Below are 14,182 nucleotides of genomic sequence, written 5' to 3'. Positions count from 1 at the left end.
TACTTCAACTATGCAAAGCAGATACAGCTAGGTAGAGACTGGTTCCAGGAACATGCAGTTTCAGGTGTCATGTTCGTGATACCAAATTCTTTCAAGAGCTTAATTAGTTCTTAATGAAGCTGAAGCTGGAAGGCACCTTAGCTCTGACTTCCTCTCTTGGTTAAGTAGCTACATAGAAATGACTTTTTGAAAGGTGAAGAGGAATACCAAGAATAGCTTTTTTTCCTCCAGTGCCCTAATGTAAGTATAACTGCTCAGGTACCTGCTCTTCAGTAATATTTGCAAGGGGATTTTATGACTTTTAAAAGAGCAAAAGTACATTATGGTGTTTTGTCTTTTGACTTATCTTCTGGCAATATTATTTCTGTACTAGCACAGGAATAAAGGGAAGCTTTGTTTGCTTGTGGAGACCATTTATTTTAAAAATTATATAAATATTCATGATTTGCAGTCTGGTGTCCTTATATTTTTTATCTAGCCCATCACAATATGAATTATATATCAAAACAGAAATACAAGCAACTGTGAATATGTACGAAGCCGTACAGAATAGATGCTATGTGTGCATCATAAAGCATTCAGGTTGTAAATATTTAACAGCAGTAATAACCTATTTTTACCAACATGATTTTTCTTTAAGCTTATACAACAACCAAATCACTGATGTTGGAGCCAAATATGTTGCAAAACTAATTGAAGAGTGTTCAAGCCTGGAATATGTTAAGTATGTTGTATTTTTTTCCTTTCTACACTATCCTAATTAAGGTAAAGCAACTTGAAAGGGGAGGGAGAGTAGAAAAAAAAGACAAAAATTGTATTTGAAATAAAATATAATTTAGGTTGCAGTTGTATATTTGTTTTGCAGTAGTCTAGTAGTGGATGGCAGCAGGTGAAACTCTTGAATCCATAGTCTTTTCTGGAATACAGTAGTGAGTTAAAGGAGTGCATGAGATCTATTCTCCACCTAAATCCATTCTGAGCACCTGAGCGAGGCTTAAGTTATGCATGGACCTTGCTGCTGCTTCCAGCAGGAAAATTCCCTTGGATTTAGTACCAAGCTTTTTAGTGTCTGATCTTTTATGGGTCACTGGGGTCAGGCTGTGCTGGTGTCATACCTCAATTCTGGAATTCCCCAAATTCACTTGGTGAGTTGTTCTCTTTAATTCCTGGAACTTCCCCAGATAAGAGTGTCTGGCCATGCACATTGGTTGGACATAAAAGTAGATCATTAACCAATGGTTTAATTGTGACCATAGCAGAAACCAGAGGTAACTGCAGCAATGTCAGCTTTTGGTGGGAGCAGGCAGCCAGGGGCTCTTGGGTTCTAGTCCTTGTTCTACCACTGACTTGGTCTGAGACCCCACTCCATCTACATCCTTCCTACTTTAATTTTTTGCAAAATTTTGAAAGCCAGGACCATTTAGTTCTTTCACTGCTTTGACAGTGCTTTGCTTATTTAATGTAGCTTTCACCAAAAAAAGCCTGTTGAAAGATGGTTGCTTTCAGGCTGCATAGTAACCCTAGAGATTATTTTGAGATAGAGTGCACATTCATGTGCCCAAAGTCAGCCAAACAAGACAGTTTTATGTAAATGTAGTGGCTTGGGGCAGGGGGCTTGGGGGTTTGGTCTGTTCTTTAAATCAATCTATATGCAATTATATCTGCCTTGAACTCCAGCCATTTGATATCCTCATAGGCCAAAAATAGAAAAGGCCTTGTGTAAAATGCCAGCCAGAGATTGACTGCTGCACTGACCTATGCCACTGCCCAGAGCCTGTGCTTAACAACAGAAAGACTTGAAATTATTGCAATCTGTGCTTATCAGCTGCAGTCTCTTCTGGAAACACACAGCCAAGAAATATTCTGTTCCCTGTGGCATCATAAAACATGCTGCACGTAATTCATGAGCTCTGTAGCAATTGTTGATACTATGAATTATATTAAAAACTTGCCCTGAGGATCAGTTCCTAAAGCTCATTTCTAACATATTGAGCACCAAACCCAGGACTCTACTGTAATACTTCTGATTTCGAGGGCTGACATGCAAAATATGCAAAAGACAACATAAAATTATGTCTTTTAGTCAAAGGTCAAGTGCCTGCAGTATTTTTTCACTCTGAGTTAATCTTTGATAACTGCAGGTAGCCTCCAGAGTTAATTAGCCTTAAATACTTGTGTGGCTTTCTGAACTGGTGTTCTGATAGCTGCACAGCTGTAAGTGATGCAGCTCATCAATTTATGTATTTTGTGCAGAATAGGAGCAAACAAAATAACGAGTGAAGGAGGGAAGTGCCTTGCCCAGGCCATCCAGAAGAGCAAGACAATGTTTGAAATTGGGTAAGTTCAGTGCTAAGGAGCAGAACTCAGGGCTTGACCTTGGCCAGGCACCTATAAATCCCTTAGGATTCCTTTTTTTTCATACTTACCTTCTCTCCTGCTATTCCTTCCCTCCTTAACAGCAGCATTCAAACAAACAAGTGTAGGGGCATAGTCACGTTTTCCATGGAAAAGGAAGGCTGCTTTGTTGTTCTTCATTTTGCACAATGTTTGGTTTTGGCATCTTGTTTTTTTCTTTTTCACCGTTCTTAAAAGAGAACCTTAAAGGAGAAACAAACAAACAGAGGACAGTATGTAGAGTTAGCCACTTTCTTTATGGCAGCACACTCCTCTAGAGATACTTAGCTATTTTTAAGTCTGTGTGGTTTTATGACAATTGGCACTGCATCTAGTTATTGAGTGTCATTGTTACAACTGTCAAACCTTCTGCATCACATCCTGATAAAGTTGTGAGCTAGGAGAATAGGGAATTCACATCATCCTTTTCTCTTAGGTTAACTGCAAAGTGCTATTATTGGAGAGAGGTCTGAATGTACTCCAAACCTTTAGTTCCTGCCCTTTTTCTAGGTGTTAGGTGCTAGGTTTGATTTATTTTATTTATTTTTCCCCCCTTCTGGCAAATCCCAGTTTTTTCTTTTCACTCTGCAGGAGAACACATTTCTTAAAATTTAGTACTTAAATACATGGAATTAAAACCTCTGCTTAACCATTGTGAAAAACACAGTAGCCGGGACACATGAAAATTGGATTTGTCTGATTAGATTTTTGGCCTTTAATTTTGTTGTTCCACAACATTTCACAAATACAGTGAGCAACCTGCACAATTCCATATCGCTGAGTCTGCTGTGCTGTACTTGCTGTAATTTCAGTGAAGGACTCCTATTTTCTCCTGTGGAGGAAATGATCACTCCAAATGGACTTAGGATAGCTTGGACAGGAATGTTTAAATAGAAACCTGCTATTGGCTCTGAAGGACAAGGAAATTCTGGGGAACTTACTGGAAGTCCATGTGTTTAGATACCACAGAGCTCAATTGATTTTGAAAGAGCTGCCAACTAATTACCCATAAGCTGAGCGTGGCTCTGAGTCATCAAGCCAGGATCCCTGCAAAAAACCCAATATCTTAGACCTCAGCAGAGGTGTTTTCAAGCCTCATAATATAGAGTGAACTTTCAAAGTCTGCATAGAAAGATTTGACCAGATACTCCTAGTAAATGTTGATCAAATCTCTCCAGCTTGTACCATGTTATCTTCTCTCACAAAATAACCTTTTGTGTAACCAAGGGTTATTTTGCCATTGGAAATACTATACCAATGTGCAGCAAGGTGATCCCAAAAGCACTCCCTGCTGCAGCAGGCTGTCTACTAGAGCTGCCTCTGTGCTGTGGCCTGAGGGTGCTGGTGAGTCAGCTGAGGTTACTGGTTGGATGTGCAGGGAGTGGAACATACCTGCCTCAGTGGGGAGGGTACCTGCCAGGCTTCTCACAAGCCTGAAAGACTGTGAAGTAATCAGGAAGGAGGGGAGAGAAACAGGGAGAATGTATTGCCCAGAGTCAGTAGGGAGCACAACTGATATCTCCTGTTTTCTCTTCACTAGGATGTGGGGTAATCAAGTTGGAGACGAAGGAGCAAAGGCATTTGCAGAGGCCCTGAGGAACCACCCCAGGTTAACAAACGTGAGGTAAAACACCAGCAGAGCCAGGCAGCTCAGTGTAGTGCTGGCTTTTCCATCCTGCTGTGGAGCAATGACTCTTCCCACCAAGTGTTTTCTTGGAATGCCATCTGGTATTGCAGCCTTTGCTGTGCAGCCAAGAGGTCAGACTCTGACAAAAAGCCCTGTGCAGCCTTTAGGCCAGTTAAAAATACCACAGGACTGGCATCCTTTCCTGTGTATGCACCTCTTCCCCTGCACAGAGTTCTAGCATTTGTGAAGGCACATGGTCAGTGGTGCCATTTTGATCTGAGAGCATTAGCAGAAGGAGGCACCAGCTATCACAGAATTGGGTTCCCAGTGAGCTCATTGTTACTAACAGTTTCTATTGAGAAAGCGCAGCAGCTCTTACCAAAGTACTTTTTAGGCCATAATATGTTTGGGTAGGGGCTGGGACATTCTTACAGTTGGGCTTCTCCTGTGCTCCAGTGGAGCTACACCACCACACATTCAGTGCTAGTGAGATGTCGTCCTCACTGGAGTTCAGGGATGGATTTCAGACCAGCCTTCTGGAAGCCATAACACAGGTGAGGTTGGAAGCCCAGCAGGGGCAGAAGTCAGCAGCGTTAAACAGCCCATTCCCTGCTAGACTTTCAAATGCTGGCTGGGAATTTAAAGATGTTTTGGAGTCCCTCCACACAGCTGGAGCACTGGGTTCATGGTGATCCTTTCCATTTGTCTCCCAATTCCACTGGCCTCCACAGTGAGGGAGCAGGCAAGGCTCCTTAGTTTCCCCACAAGGTGGCACATGGCACTAGTTTCTTCAGAAATACTCTGGGAGTCTGGGGATCTCTGGAGAGTTTATTGCTGCCACTTCAGATCCAGGGATTTCAGAGCTGGTGCCTTGTCTTCTTTTCTGCAAGCGGGTACTCAAGCTGAAAAATTAAAAGCTGAACAGGTGCAGTGACCTAGATATATTTAAACTTAAAAGCCATCTGAAATAGCCATCTTCCCATAATTGCACAACCCATCGAGACGCATCAGACTTGAAAGAAAACATTTTGAGCTTGAATCAGAGCTCAGGGATTCTCAGATGAGAGCAAATATGCTGATGAATGTGTTTGCAGAAATAAAGAGGAGTAACTGTGCTGTCTCGAGCTCGGGTTTGCTGGCACTTGTGCAAGGTGAATCCTCTGCTCTGCAGTGTACTTCCTCTTGGCTTCATTTCTTATCTCCCACTGGCTAATCTCGCTCCATGATTTGAATTCATAGTAAGCACCTCTGGTAGCTTTATGAAGGTAATCCCTACTACATCAGGTTACTTTATTTGCCATTTTTAATCCCACTCATGATGGATGGAGAATATCCAGTTTATGCTGAAGCTAGGAGGAACTCATGCCAATACATACTTGTGCCATTGCTCTGCTTGGTTCCCCTTTCTACCTTTTTTGAGGCCTTGTATTATTTTGAGAGGGAGATGCTTTTGAACTCCAAAAGCCCAGAGCATAACTTTAACTGGAGGATTTTGCCAATGTCTATTTGAAGAATGAAGGGCAGACTAAGAAATATTTGTGGTTTGTAATGGAAAGCATTTACAAGCTCATCTCTCCATACACAATAGAAGGTGTTGTACTGGCAAGAAGAATGAAGTATTTGGATGCCTGAAGGACTTAAAAGAGAAAGTGCTCAGTTTGTACAGTGATGACACACAGCTCTTTGTCCTTGTCTTTGTTAAAAGCCTCAACTCATTAAAGTACTGGGTGCAACTCTGCTGTCAGCCCCAAGAGCACAACTCACTGACAGCAGACCTTGTGGGCTGTATGACAGACCTGCACTCAGGGTGCAGCCTGGGAACTGCTCCCGCTTGTAAAAGTTGTAAGGGCTCAGTGGTTTTTGAAGTATATGAGCCTTTGAAACACACAAATGCTGAGCTGTACAACTGGGAGGCAGATCATCCAGGATATTCCTTTGTATTTGGCAGTGGGAGAGCTGAATGCTGCTGCTTCTTAGACATTTGTATCTTCACTTCACAGTCTTGCATTCAATGGCATCACAACAGAGGGAGGCAAAAGTATTGCTGAAGCCATGCAACACAACAACTCCGTGAGGATATTCTGGTAATTGATAGTGTGGTCTCTTTCTCCTCTGCTTCCTTTTCCAGAGCAAAATACTGTTTTATTTCCTCAAATGCCATCACCCTTCCTACTCTCTCCTCTTCCTTCTCTCCCTGCCCTCATCCCCTATGCTTTCAATATCAGCAAGCTTTAAGATATCCCTTTGGAAGAATGTGGACATGAGTAATGGATCAGCAATGTCCTTTGGCATATGCTCCAGTGACCCAGTATCATGCTTCGCTCTTCTCCCTCCATCTTGCTTTCCCCATCTTCTCTTGTTTCCATCATCTGAAGTCAAGTTCTTTGTCCTCAGTTTTTGCACCTCTTCAATGTTCTCCGTACATTTTCCCACTACACCTCATCCTTTTAGACACTAAAGCATCATGAGAAAGTATCACTAGAACATTGCTCAGAGAAAAAAAAGATCTGATACTCTTGTCTCTTTTACCTTTAGGGCTTCTCCTTCTCTTCAGTATCTGTTTGTGTCCTGCCTTTACAAATTGCTCAGGGCAGGAACAGCACATGCCCATTTGGCTGTCTAAAGCTAAGTCACAGACAAGCTGCAAAAACAGGGGGCTGAAAAATAATGTCAGCATACTAAGTGAACGTTTTCTTTCCCGCTTAGGTTGACTAAAAACGAGCTGGATGATGAGGCAGCAATGAGTTTTGCAGAGATGCTGAAGGTCAACAAGAAACTGGTGCATTTATGGTGAGTTACATTCCAGTGGCACAGGCTCTTTGGCAGTCACTACATTAAAGTTTCACCTTCCAAGTCTATGTAGGTCACAGTAACAGTTTCTGTGCATGGTCTGGATGCAGCTGACTGCTTGTAGACAGTTCTAACAGGAAGTTAATAAAGCTGCTGTCTAGCATTTGGAACCTTTCATACAGGGAAAAGTTCAAGCTGTTTCTCCTACCTTTCAAACTAATGATTGATTTCATCTCTCATTAGGGGAACAGTACCGGGTTCAAAATCAAAAATTTCAAAAAAAGAGCAAAACCAAAAACAACCCGAAGCAGACAGCCAGAATAGAATAAGGTTATTACAGTTCTTTCTGTTTATCATTGTGTTGTGAAAGTAGCTCTTCAGCCAAGAACCTACATGACAGACACTTAAATACATGTTGTATTTGCCTGATGCTTTCTTTTTGGGCTAGCAATACACTGATGCAAGACACTCATCTCCAAGGCATCAATCCCCACGAAACCAGGGATTATTTCTAGCAATCACAGTGAGACTTTTTACACTTCTAAGAAAAAGCAGTGTTGGCTTTTCTAATCCAGAGGTTGCCAATGGATGGGGTTGGGCAGATGTGAGCTGCAAAAAAAACCAAGCCATCCATTCATTTCAAGTGATCAAGGGAACATCAGACATGGAGTCCCTTTACATGCTTTACAAAGACTTGGCTGACCACACTCTAGCAAACTCCCTGTGTTAATCCTAGTTCCATCCCCTTAGGAAGCACACTGGCTGTCATGGGTGCCAAGTACTTGTAGTCTCTTTTGAAAGCAGCAGAAGCTGTGGTGCCTATCACCCTGAAAATGAAAAGGCAGTGGGGGAAGTGTTTGATTGCTTTGTGCACAGCTGCAGATACAATTCACTGAGCAGTTTGGATCGAATTCATAATAAAACTTACCCCAGCTAAAGCAGGCATAGTAATCGAGATAAATGCCTTTGTCATGGCTCAGTATTGTCCAAGGGTGTCTGCCAGTGGACAAATTTATATCCTGCTTTGTTGACTACACCAGTGAATGCCTCCAAAAGGTAGTGACCTATATAGATAGTTAAGCTTGAGGTCTTTTTCCAGCAGCTGAAAGATTCTACTGGATCCTTTTGCATTTTGATTTGTATACCAAGTGCAGAAACTTCTATATGGGAATGCCTCCTTCCCTCCCTCCCTAAGAGATTGTCCAATACACTCCAATTTTCAGCCTCATCCTGAATCCTGAGGGATTCATGCAACCAGTCACATGGAATGGTACAGCTATGGGGCTCACCATGGTAGACTGAAAGGTGAGTATTGATTAAGCTAGGCTGATGAGTGTTTTTATACTCATGCAGATGAGTGGCCTTTGTTCATCTTTAGCTAGTGGGATGGTCTACAGTGATTAATAAGAGTTACCTACTGCTTCATCAGTTTCACTGCTTGAGGATCTTATGTATGTTTTTTTTCTTTCCTAAGCTCAGATGAGGCATAATTTATAGCTGGTAAGTTGGTTTCACTGGGACTTGCATCTGTACATACCGGAGTCAAAATCAGTGCTTTATTTTTCAAAGATCTTGTTGGTCTGATAATTAAGACTGGAGGATTTGTCAGCTTCTAGATCATAACTGATAAAACACTAGGCCTACACAGGGTCTGTACTCAGAATTTTCTGTACATCACTTCAAAATGTCTCACAGTCTTCTTAGTAAGAAAGCAGAGCTGAGAGGTTTGTCTGTCTCAGTCCAAATACTACAATCCCATACCACTAGTGAACAGTTCATAGCAGAAATTTGTCAGCTGTGCAATCAAAATTTCTCACTATCTCCAGAATGCAAGCACATGCAAGATTAAAAGGAAAAAATTAATACTCTGAGCTCTGTTTCTGAAAGTGCATGTGGGGCATTTAATCAATACTATGTACCATTCTCGCAGATAAAATCACAGTCATTTTCTTGTGGCAGACAACTTTGCTCCTTGATGTCAAGCTGAGCCTAGGTTGTGCATGTGCTGCAAATTAGTTTGCATGTTAGATTGACTTGAAATGCTTTTTTTCTAGGCTTATCCAGAATCAAATTACAGCCAAAGGGGTGAAGTGCCTCAGCGAAGCTCTCAAGGAGAACACGACTATTAAAGAAATCTGGTAAAGGTCCCTTTCTCAAAGGCTCTCTTTGTAAACTTTCTTTCCCTTTAAAACCCTACTGGTCTTGCTACTTCCCAGCCTAAAAAATTCAGAGCAAGTTTATGTGAGGCAGGGGTTGTAGTTCCAGCTGTGGATTTAAAACAGGTAAAAAGCCACTGCCATTGAAACATTTCCTTGTGTTTTATGAATATCAGGCAGTTTTCTTGGTTCACTGTGTCTGTACCACTGATTTGCAGGATATGTCACTTTGCAGAATCAGGGCCTGAGTTTATAGATCTAGTCTTGCTTGTTGTTTTTATTTTTAAATTTCTGAACGTGTTCATGCTTTTCAGGACCTAAATGGCAAACAAGCAGGAGGTGGTTACCTTTAATCAGCATTACCAGTCTGGTTCACAGAATTTGTGCTTGGATTTTTTTGGGCAATGCTCCAAACATACTGAAAGTGCTAAGATACAAGGAGATTACCTTTTTGTAAGATTTGTTTGTTTTAGATTAAGTGGGCATCACATAGTCACACGTGTGCATTTAAGGCAGAAAACCAAGTATCACATCCCTTCCCTCACTTCAGGGAGATCAGAAGTCAATAGAACTGAGCTGGTTTTAGCACTGCTGCTTTATTGTTGAACATGAAATTTATTTTTAAATATATGTATTTGTTTTAGTGAAAGGACACTGAATTCTTGCTTAGAAAGACAATGACTCACTGTCTGACTAGTGTGTTCCCTGGAGATATAGAAGAGGTACTTTTTTCAAAAGCCACTGTCAGCTTTCGTCTGTAGAAGAGCCATCAATTCTCCCTCAGATCATTCTGAATCTTCAGACTGAAATCTGTCTTTTGATTCTGGCCTGAATGTTCAGAGGCATTCATTAACCCAAGTAATTTCATAAATCTGAATGGTTTAATGGATTTCAACATTTTTGAGAGCAGCACTTAAACAGGCTGCTCATTTTCAGGGGTGTAACTATCAGTGTAGATTATCTTTATGTAGCCAGAATTGAAAATTTTGCTGTTGGTCATTTGGCCTGAGTACTTCACATATTTTTTTTCCCATGATGTTGTGGAAGACATAAAATGCTCTGGAGACTTTAAATGTCTTTAAACCAGCCCATCACACAGTGAGAACCTTTGTCAGCTATGTGCTGCTGCTGAAATGTCAACAGCTGGGTTTCCAATGCCAGGTTCAGTTACTGGAGCTTAGATGAGTGTGCTCAGGTTTTATTTCTGAGGGAGAAGCCTTTTTCCTCGGATGTACAGTGGGAACAGCAGTGCTGTATCCAGCCTAACACCCATTCCCAGTTGAGAAGTGTGCAGCCCACGTGGCATTGCAAACCTCTGCACCAGAGCCTTGGAAAAATAGAAGATGGCCAACAGTCACTACCTTACTATCACTCACATCCCTTTTTTTGTACTCCTCCAGCTTGAATGGGAACCTGATGAGCCAAGAAGAGGCCAAAGCTTTTGAAAATGAAGAGCGGATCATTTGTTTTTGAATGGGGACTTTCCCATTTTGCCAAGTTGGTGGTAACAAAGGTTACTCCTACATTTGGAGTGCAGAGTTTATAAAGGCATAAATCTACAGTGCTTGTGGCAGGAAACAGATATACAATAAGCTGCCTTTTTATGAACACACTGCACTCTCTCAGCTCCATCCCTTACCCTGCCTGTTATTCTTAATCCTTTTGGTGAGTGGGAAGTTGCCTGGGTAAATAATTAATGTTTGCTCGGTGCTTTGAAGATGAAATGCAAAGTGTTAACAGACTAAATCTGCTGGCAGGTGTATGCAGTTTGATAACTGAGTTTAGATCTATTCTGTACAGTGATGTAAATAATCTCTTAACTTATTTATATATATAAATAAAGACATACAAGTATACATATGCAAGAAAGGGTGCAAGATGCAAAAACTCCACCAGCTCTGAGTATTACCTGCCTCAGAACTGAAAATTAATATACACACAGCTTTACAGAAATGGTCTCTATAGTAGTTGCTTGGTGTCAGTATTTTGAACATTAATTCCTTCTTGCTGCCTAGAAATTAGGTCCCTGTTTCTCCACTGACTACAGGCAGCATCATAGACACTGCTTTTTTTGTTGTCGTTGGGTTTTTTTTGGATGGGTAGAAATGGATGCATCAGACTCAGATTACTTTCAGTAATCTTTTTTTTTTCCCATATCAAAGCCAATCTATTTTTTTTTCATGCAACCAAAAGTCCTTACTGCCATCACTGTAAAACCATAACACAGGCAGGAAACCACGTCTGCTTCAAATTTCCAGAGGGCTGCGTAGAAATGGCTGCCTCCTGTTTCCACAGTGTTTGTTCTGGGGAGGGGGTCTGAAGAGAAATGTGAACAATTAATTAGCAGGCTGTTCATTACCTTGGCTCCTGGCCTAGGCACCGTGCTGGTGGCACTACACCAATATCACGTTGCCCAGCATCAGTGGGGAGAAAGGACGATTGAAAATCAACTGCGTCTAGTAGAAATCCCTTCTCCCAGCAACAGGCAAGCACACAGGAGGACTGAGATTGGCTTGGAAAGCTTTTAGTCTATGCTTGAATCAGTGGACAGAGAAAGGCAAGGGGCAGTAGTAATAATAAAGACAAGTAAGAAAATACTATCCTCCCCCCAATGATTATTGTTTAGGGAGTGTAACTTGAGAGGCTTTAAAAGAAACCAGTTAGCAAACGAGTGGGCTATTTGATTATTTTTTGTGGGAGCTTTATAAACTCAAACTCTACCCCTCAGTGTAGGGGGTAGGTAGAGTTTGAGTTGATAAACCTAAAATGGAAAAGTGTGAGCCATTTTCCTTCCTTCTCCCATGTTACCATCCCCATCCCCCCAAACTCTGAGAAACAATTCTCCAGTTGCTGACTAATCTACAAAACCTTGGTAGGTCGGGAGAAGAACCTCCAGCTAAAACCTCATGCCAAACCAGTGAACCCTCACCTCCCCATCTCCCAAATCTGCCCCATGAAGTAAAGGTAATTCTTGCTTTGCAGGCCAGAGCTTCTCCTATTTGGTAGCAAACCTTTCCCAGCCCTCAATTCTGTGTATTCCCTTCAGCTCCCTAACACATTTTAAAATACTCATAGGGCTTCTCACAAAACCTGCAGTTATAAAGGAAAAAAAGGGAAGAAAACCAACTTAGTTATTTTTCAGTGTTTTTCCCTCCGTGCCTGTGGTATCAACACTGATTTTTCACAGGGAGACAGATGAGGTTTTTCAACCATGCCAGAGGGAACTCAACTAAGTTGAATGATTTCTGCACCTGAGCCATTTGTTTACTGAAGCAAAAGGGCACACAGTTACAGATGAGCTGGATTTCAATTGCCAAAACATCTGCCAAAGCAAAGCCTTTAAAGACTTCTCACTGACTTCAACAAATCAGAGACTCATGCACCTTGTCAAACTGTGTTTTGCCAGCGTACTCTGATGGAAGGGAGAAGATACTGGTAATAAGGAAGAGCCTTCACCAGAGGTGTAATTTGCCTGTGTTTGAGGAAGTGTGCTCCTACTTTGCTCCAATCACAGAATTATTTGCTCATTTACCAGGTAGAAAATATGTTTAAAACTACAGTTCTTGTCCTCATTTCACTAATTGACTAAAATAGCTCCCCCCAAGCTTTCTAGTGCAGTCACATCTGCCCATTTTTTGGGCTAGAGCAGCCTTTGGCATTGTTTGTGGTGACAAGCTCAGCCCTGTTGCAAATCTTGTTCCATACCTGGCTGTTACAAATGGGGCATCCAGGGGGTTTTGTCAGGACAGCAGCGTTTACAGGGCTGCTGCAGCATCTGAATGCAGCCTCAGGGTAAATGGTGGCAGGATAAAGCCCAGGTCCTTGTAGGACAGAGTTTGGCACTGAACAAGATTACAGTGCCAGAGACAGAGCCAGTCGCAGCCACTCCTTCCAAAGGTGATTTTGGGCAGAAAACACTTGTTTGAACTGGGCTGAAGGTCTGAGCACAGCTCACTCTGGGTTTAACAGAACCAAGGGGTTTCATAGCATCCTGCTCCCAGCTCACCCAGAGCAGGGGGTCTGCTTCACAGGGCACTACACAGCTCTGGGAGTCACCCTGGGCAAACTGGTTGCTGCTCTGGGAGCAGCCAGACATCCCTTGTTTATCTGCACAGCATTCCTGGCTGAAGCTCTTCCTAGTCTTACCGGCCTGTTTGTAACAGGCATTGGAACAACACTTCTGCAACTTGCAGAGAGAGCCTTGTTTACTCAGAGACAACTGTAACTTTTTAAAGACTTGTTTGTAATTTGCTGAAGCCTTCTCTGTACACTGTGTCATGTTTTTCTACTTGTCCACTGAGATAATAAACAGCTTTTTAAAGAACAAGCTGCCTGCTGGTGCTCGGGCTTTGCTGAAGCCCTGTCAAGCAAACCTTTGGCTAAGTCAAGATGGGTCAGTGACACCCCAACTAATTCTGGCTACAGACAAGAGAGAGGAGTTGGCACAGCTGGAGGAGGCCTTGCACAGATGCCACTGCCCACGAGGGGCCCTTCCAGCAGCAGGTGCCAATCCAGTTAGGGGCAGTGAGGGAGAGCACAGTGGTGCCTCAGGGATGTGCTGCAGCCGTGCTGTGCCCCTGTAATCCTCCTGCCACACTGACTGCAGGAGTTCTTTGCATTTCCACCTGCAGCTGCTGGGGGCAAAGACTTGCTGGCTTGAGGTGCTACTACTTGTATTTGGCTGGTGCAAGCTGTGAGTGTTTACTGGTGCTGGATGACACTGCAGCCCTCAAGGAAGCTCTGACATGACACAGTGCAGTCCTGCTCCAGTCACACACTGACAGGTCCTCAGGAAAGGGTGTTTGTCTGGGCCTGATGTGGCTCACTTGGTGTCACACGTGTCTCCAGGTGCCAGACCACAGTTTATGACTTGCAGGGTGGTGCCTTTGCTCTTCAACCACATCCAGCACAGGATCCCAATCCCACCATCCAATGCTGAGGGAGCAGTACTGATGCTGAAATACAGCAAGACACCCACGCCTGCTTTTCTGTAGCTTCACTTTGCTCCCTTACCTTGTTTCAGCAGACAAAACCAGGAGCCCACTGCAAAGCTGTACAAATGGCTGCAGTCAGGCTGCATCAGAGCCAGGTGAACAGCAGTGAGGGATGGGTTTGCCACAAGGAAGGAGAGGTCACTTGAGGAAGCCACTAGATTTCCAACTAATGGAAGAAGTAATCTCAGAACAAAAAAGCTGCAGCTGTACACAAAGGCCTT

General features: G+C 42.7%; 1 protein-coding gene across 6 annotated transcripts in view; it reads left to right on the top strand.

Annotated features, from left to right (window-relative positions):
* Positions 1 to 14,182, top strand: part of NOD1 (nucleotide binding oligomerization domain containing 1) — a 31,266-nt gene that overhangs the window by 13,675 nt on the left and 3,409 nt on the right. For 3 of the 6 annotated variants that reach the window (XM_056485388.1, XM_056485387.1, XM_056485391.1), the window contains 7 exons: positions 641 to 724; positions 2,254 to 2,337; positions 3,935 to 4,018; positions 6,022 to 6,105; positions 6,728 to 6,811; positions 8,866 to 8,949; positions 10,368 to 10,862. In XM_056485388.1, the coding sequence (XP_056341363.1) occupies positions 641 to 724; positions 2,254 to 2,337; positions 3,935 to 4,018; positions 6,022 to 6,105; positions 6,728 to 6,811; positions 8,866 to 8,949; positions 10,368 to 10,440 (577 nt within the window). In that variant the 3' untranslated portion in view covers positions 10,441 to 10,862. Of the gene's footprint in view, positions 1 to 640; positions 725 to 2,253; positions 2,338 to 3,934; positions 4,019 to 6,021; positions 6,106 to 6,727; positions 6,812 to 8,034; positions 8,117 to 8,865; positions 8,950 to 10,367; positions 10,863 to 14,182 lie in introns of those variants that run through there. The other 3 variants (XM_056485390.1, XM_056485389.1, XR_008839892.1) reach the window with 3 other exon arrangements.

The sequence above is a fragment of the Oenanthe melanoleuca genome, chromosome 2, assembly GCF_029582105.1.
Source record: "Oenanthe melanoleuca isolate GR-GAL-2019-014 chromosome 2, OMel1.0, whole genome shotgun sequence".
NCBI lineage: Eukaryota > Metazoa > Chordata > Aves > Passeriformes > Muscicapidae > Oenanthe > Oenanthe melanoleuca.
Note: the sequence above shows the minus strand (reverse complement) of the source record. Positions and strands in the feature narration are given on the sequence as shown.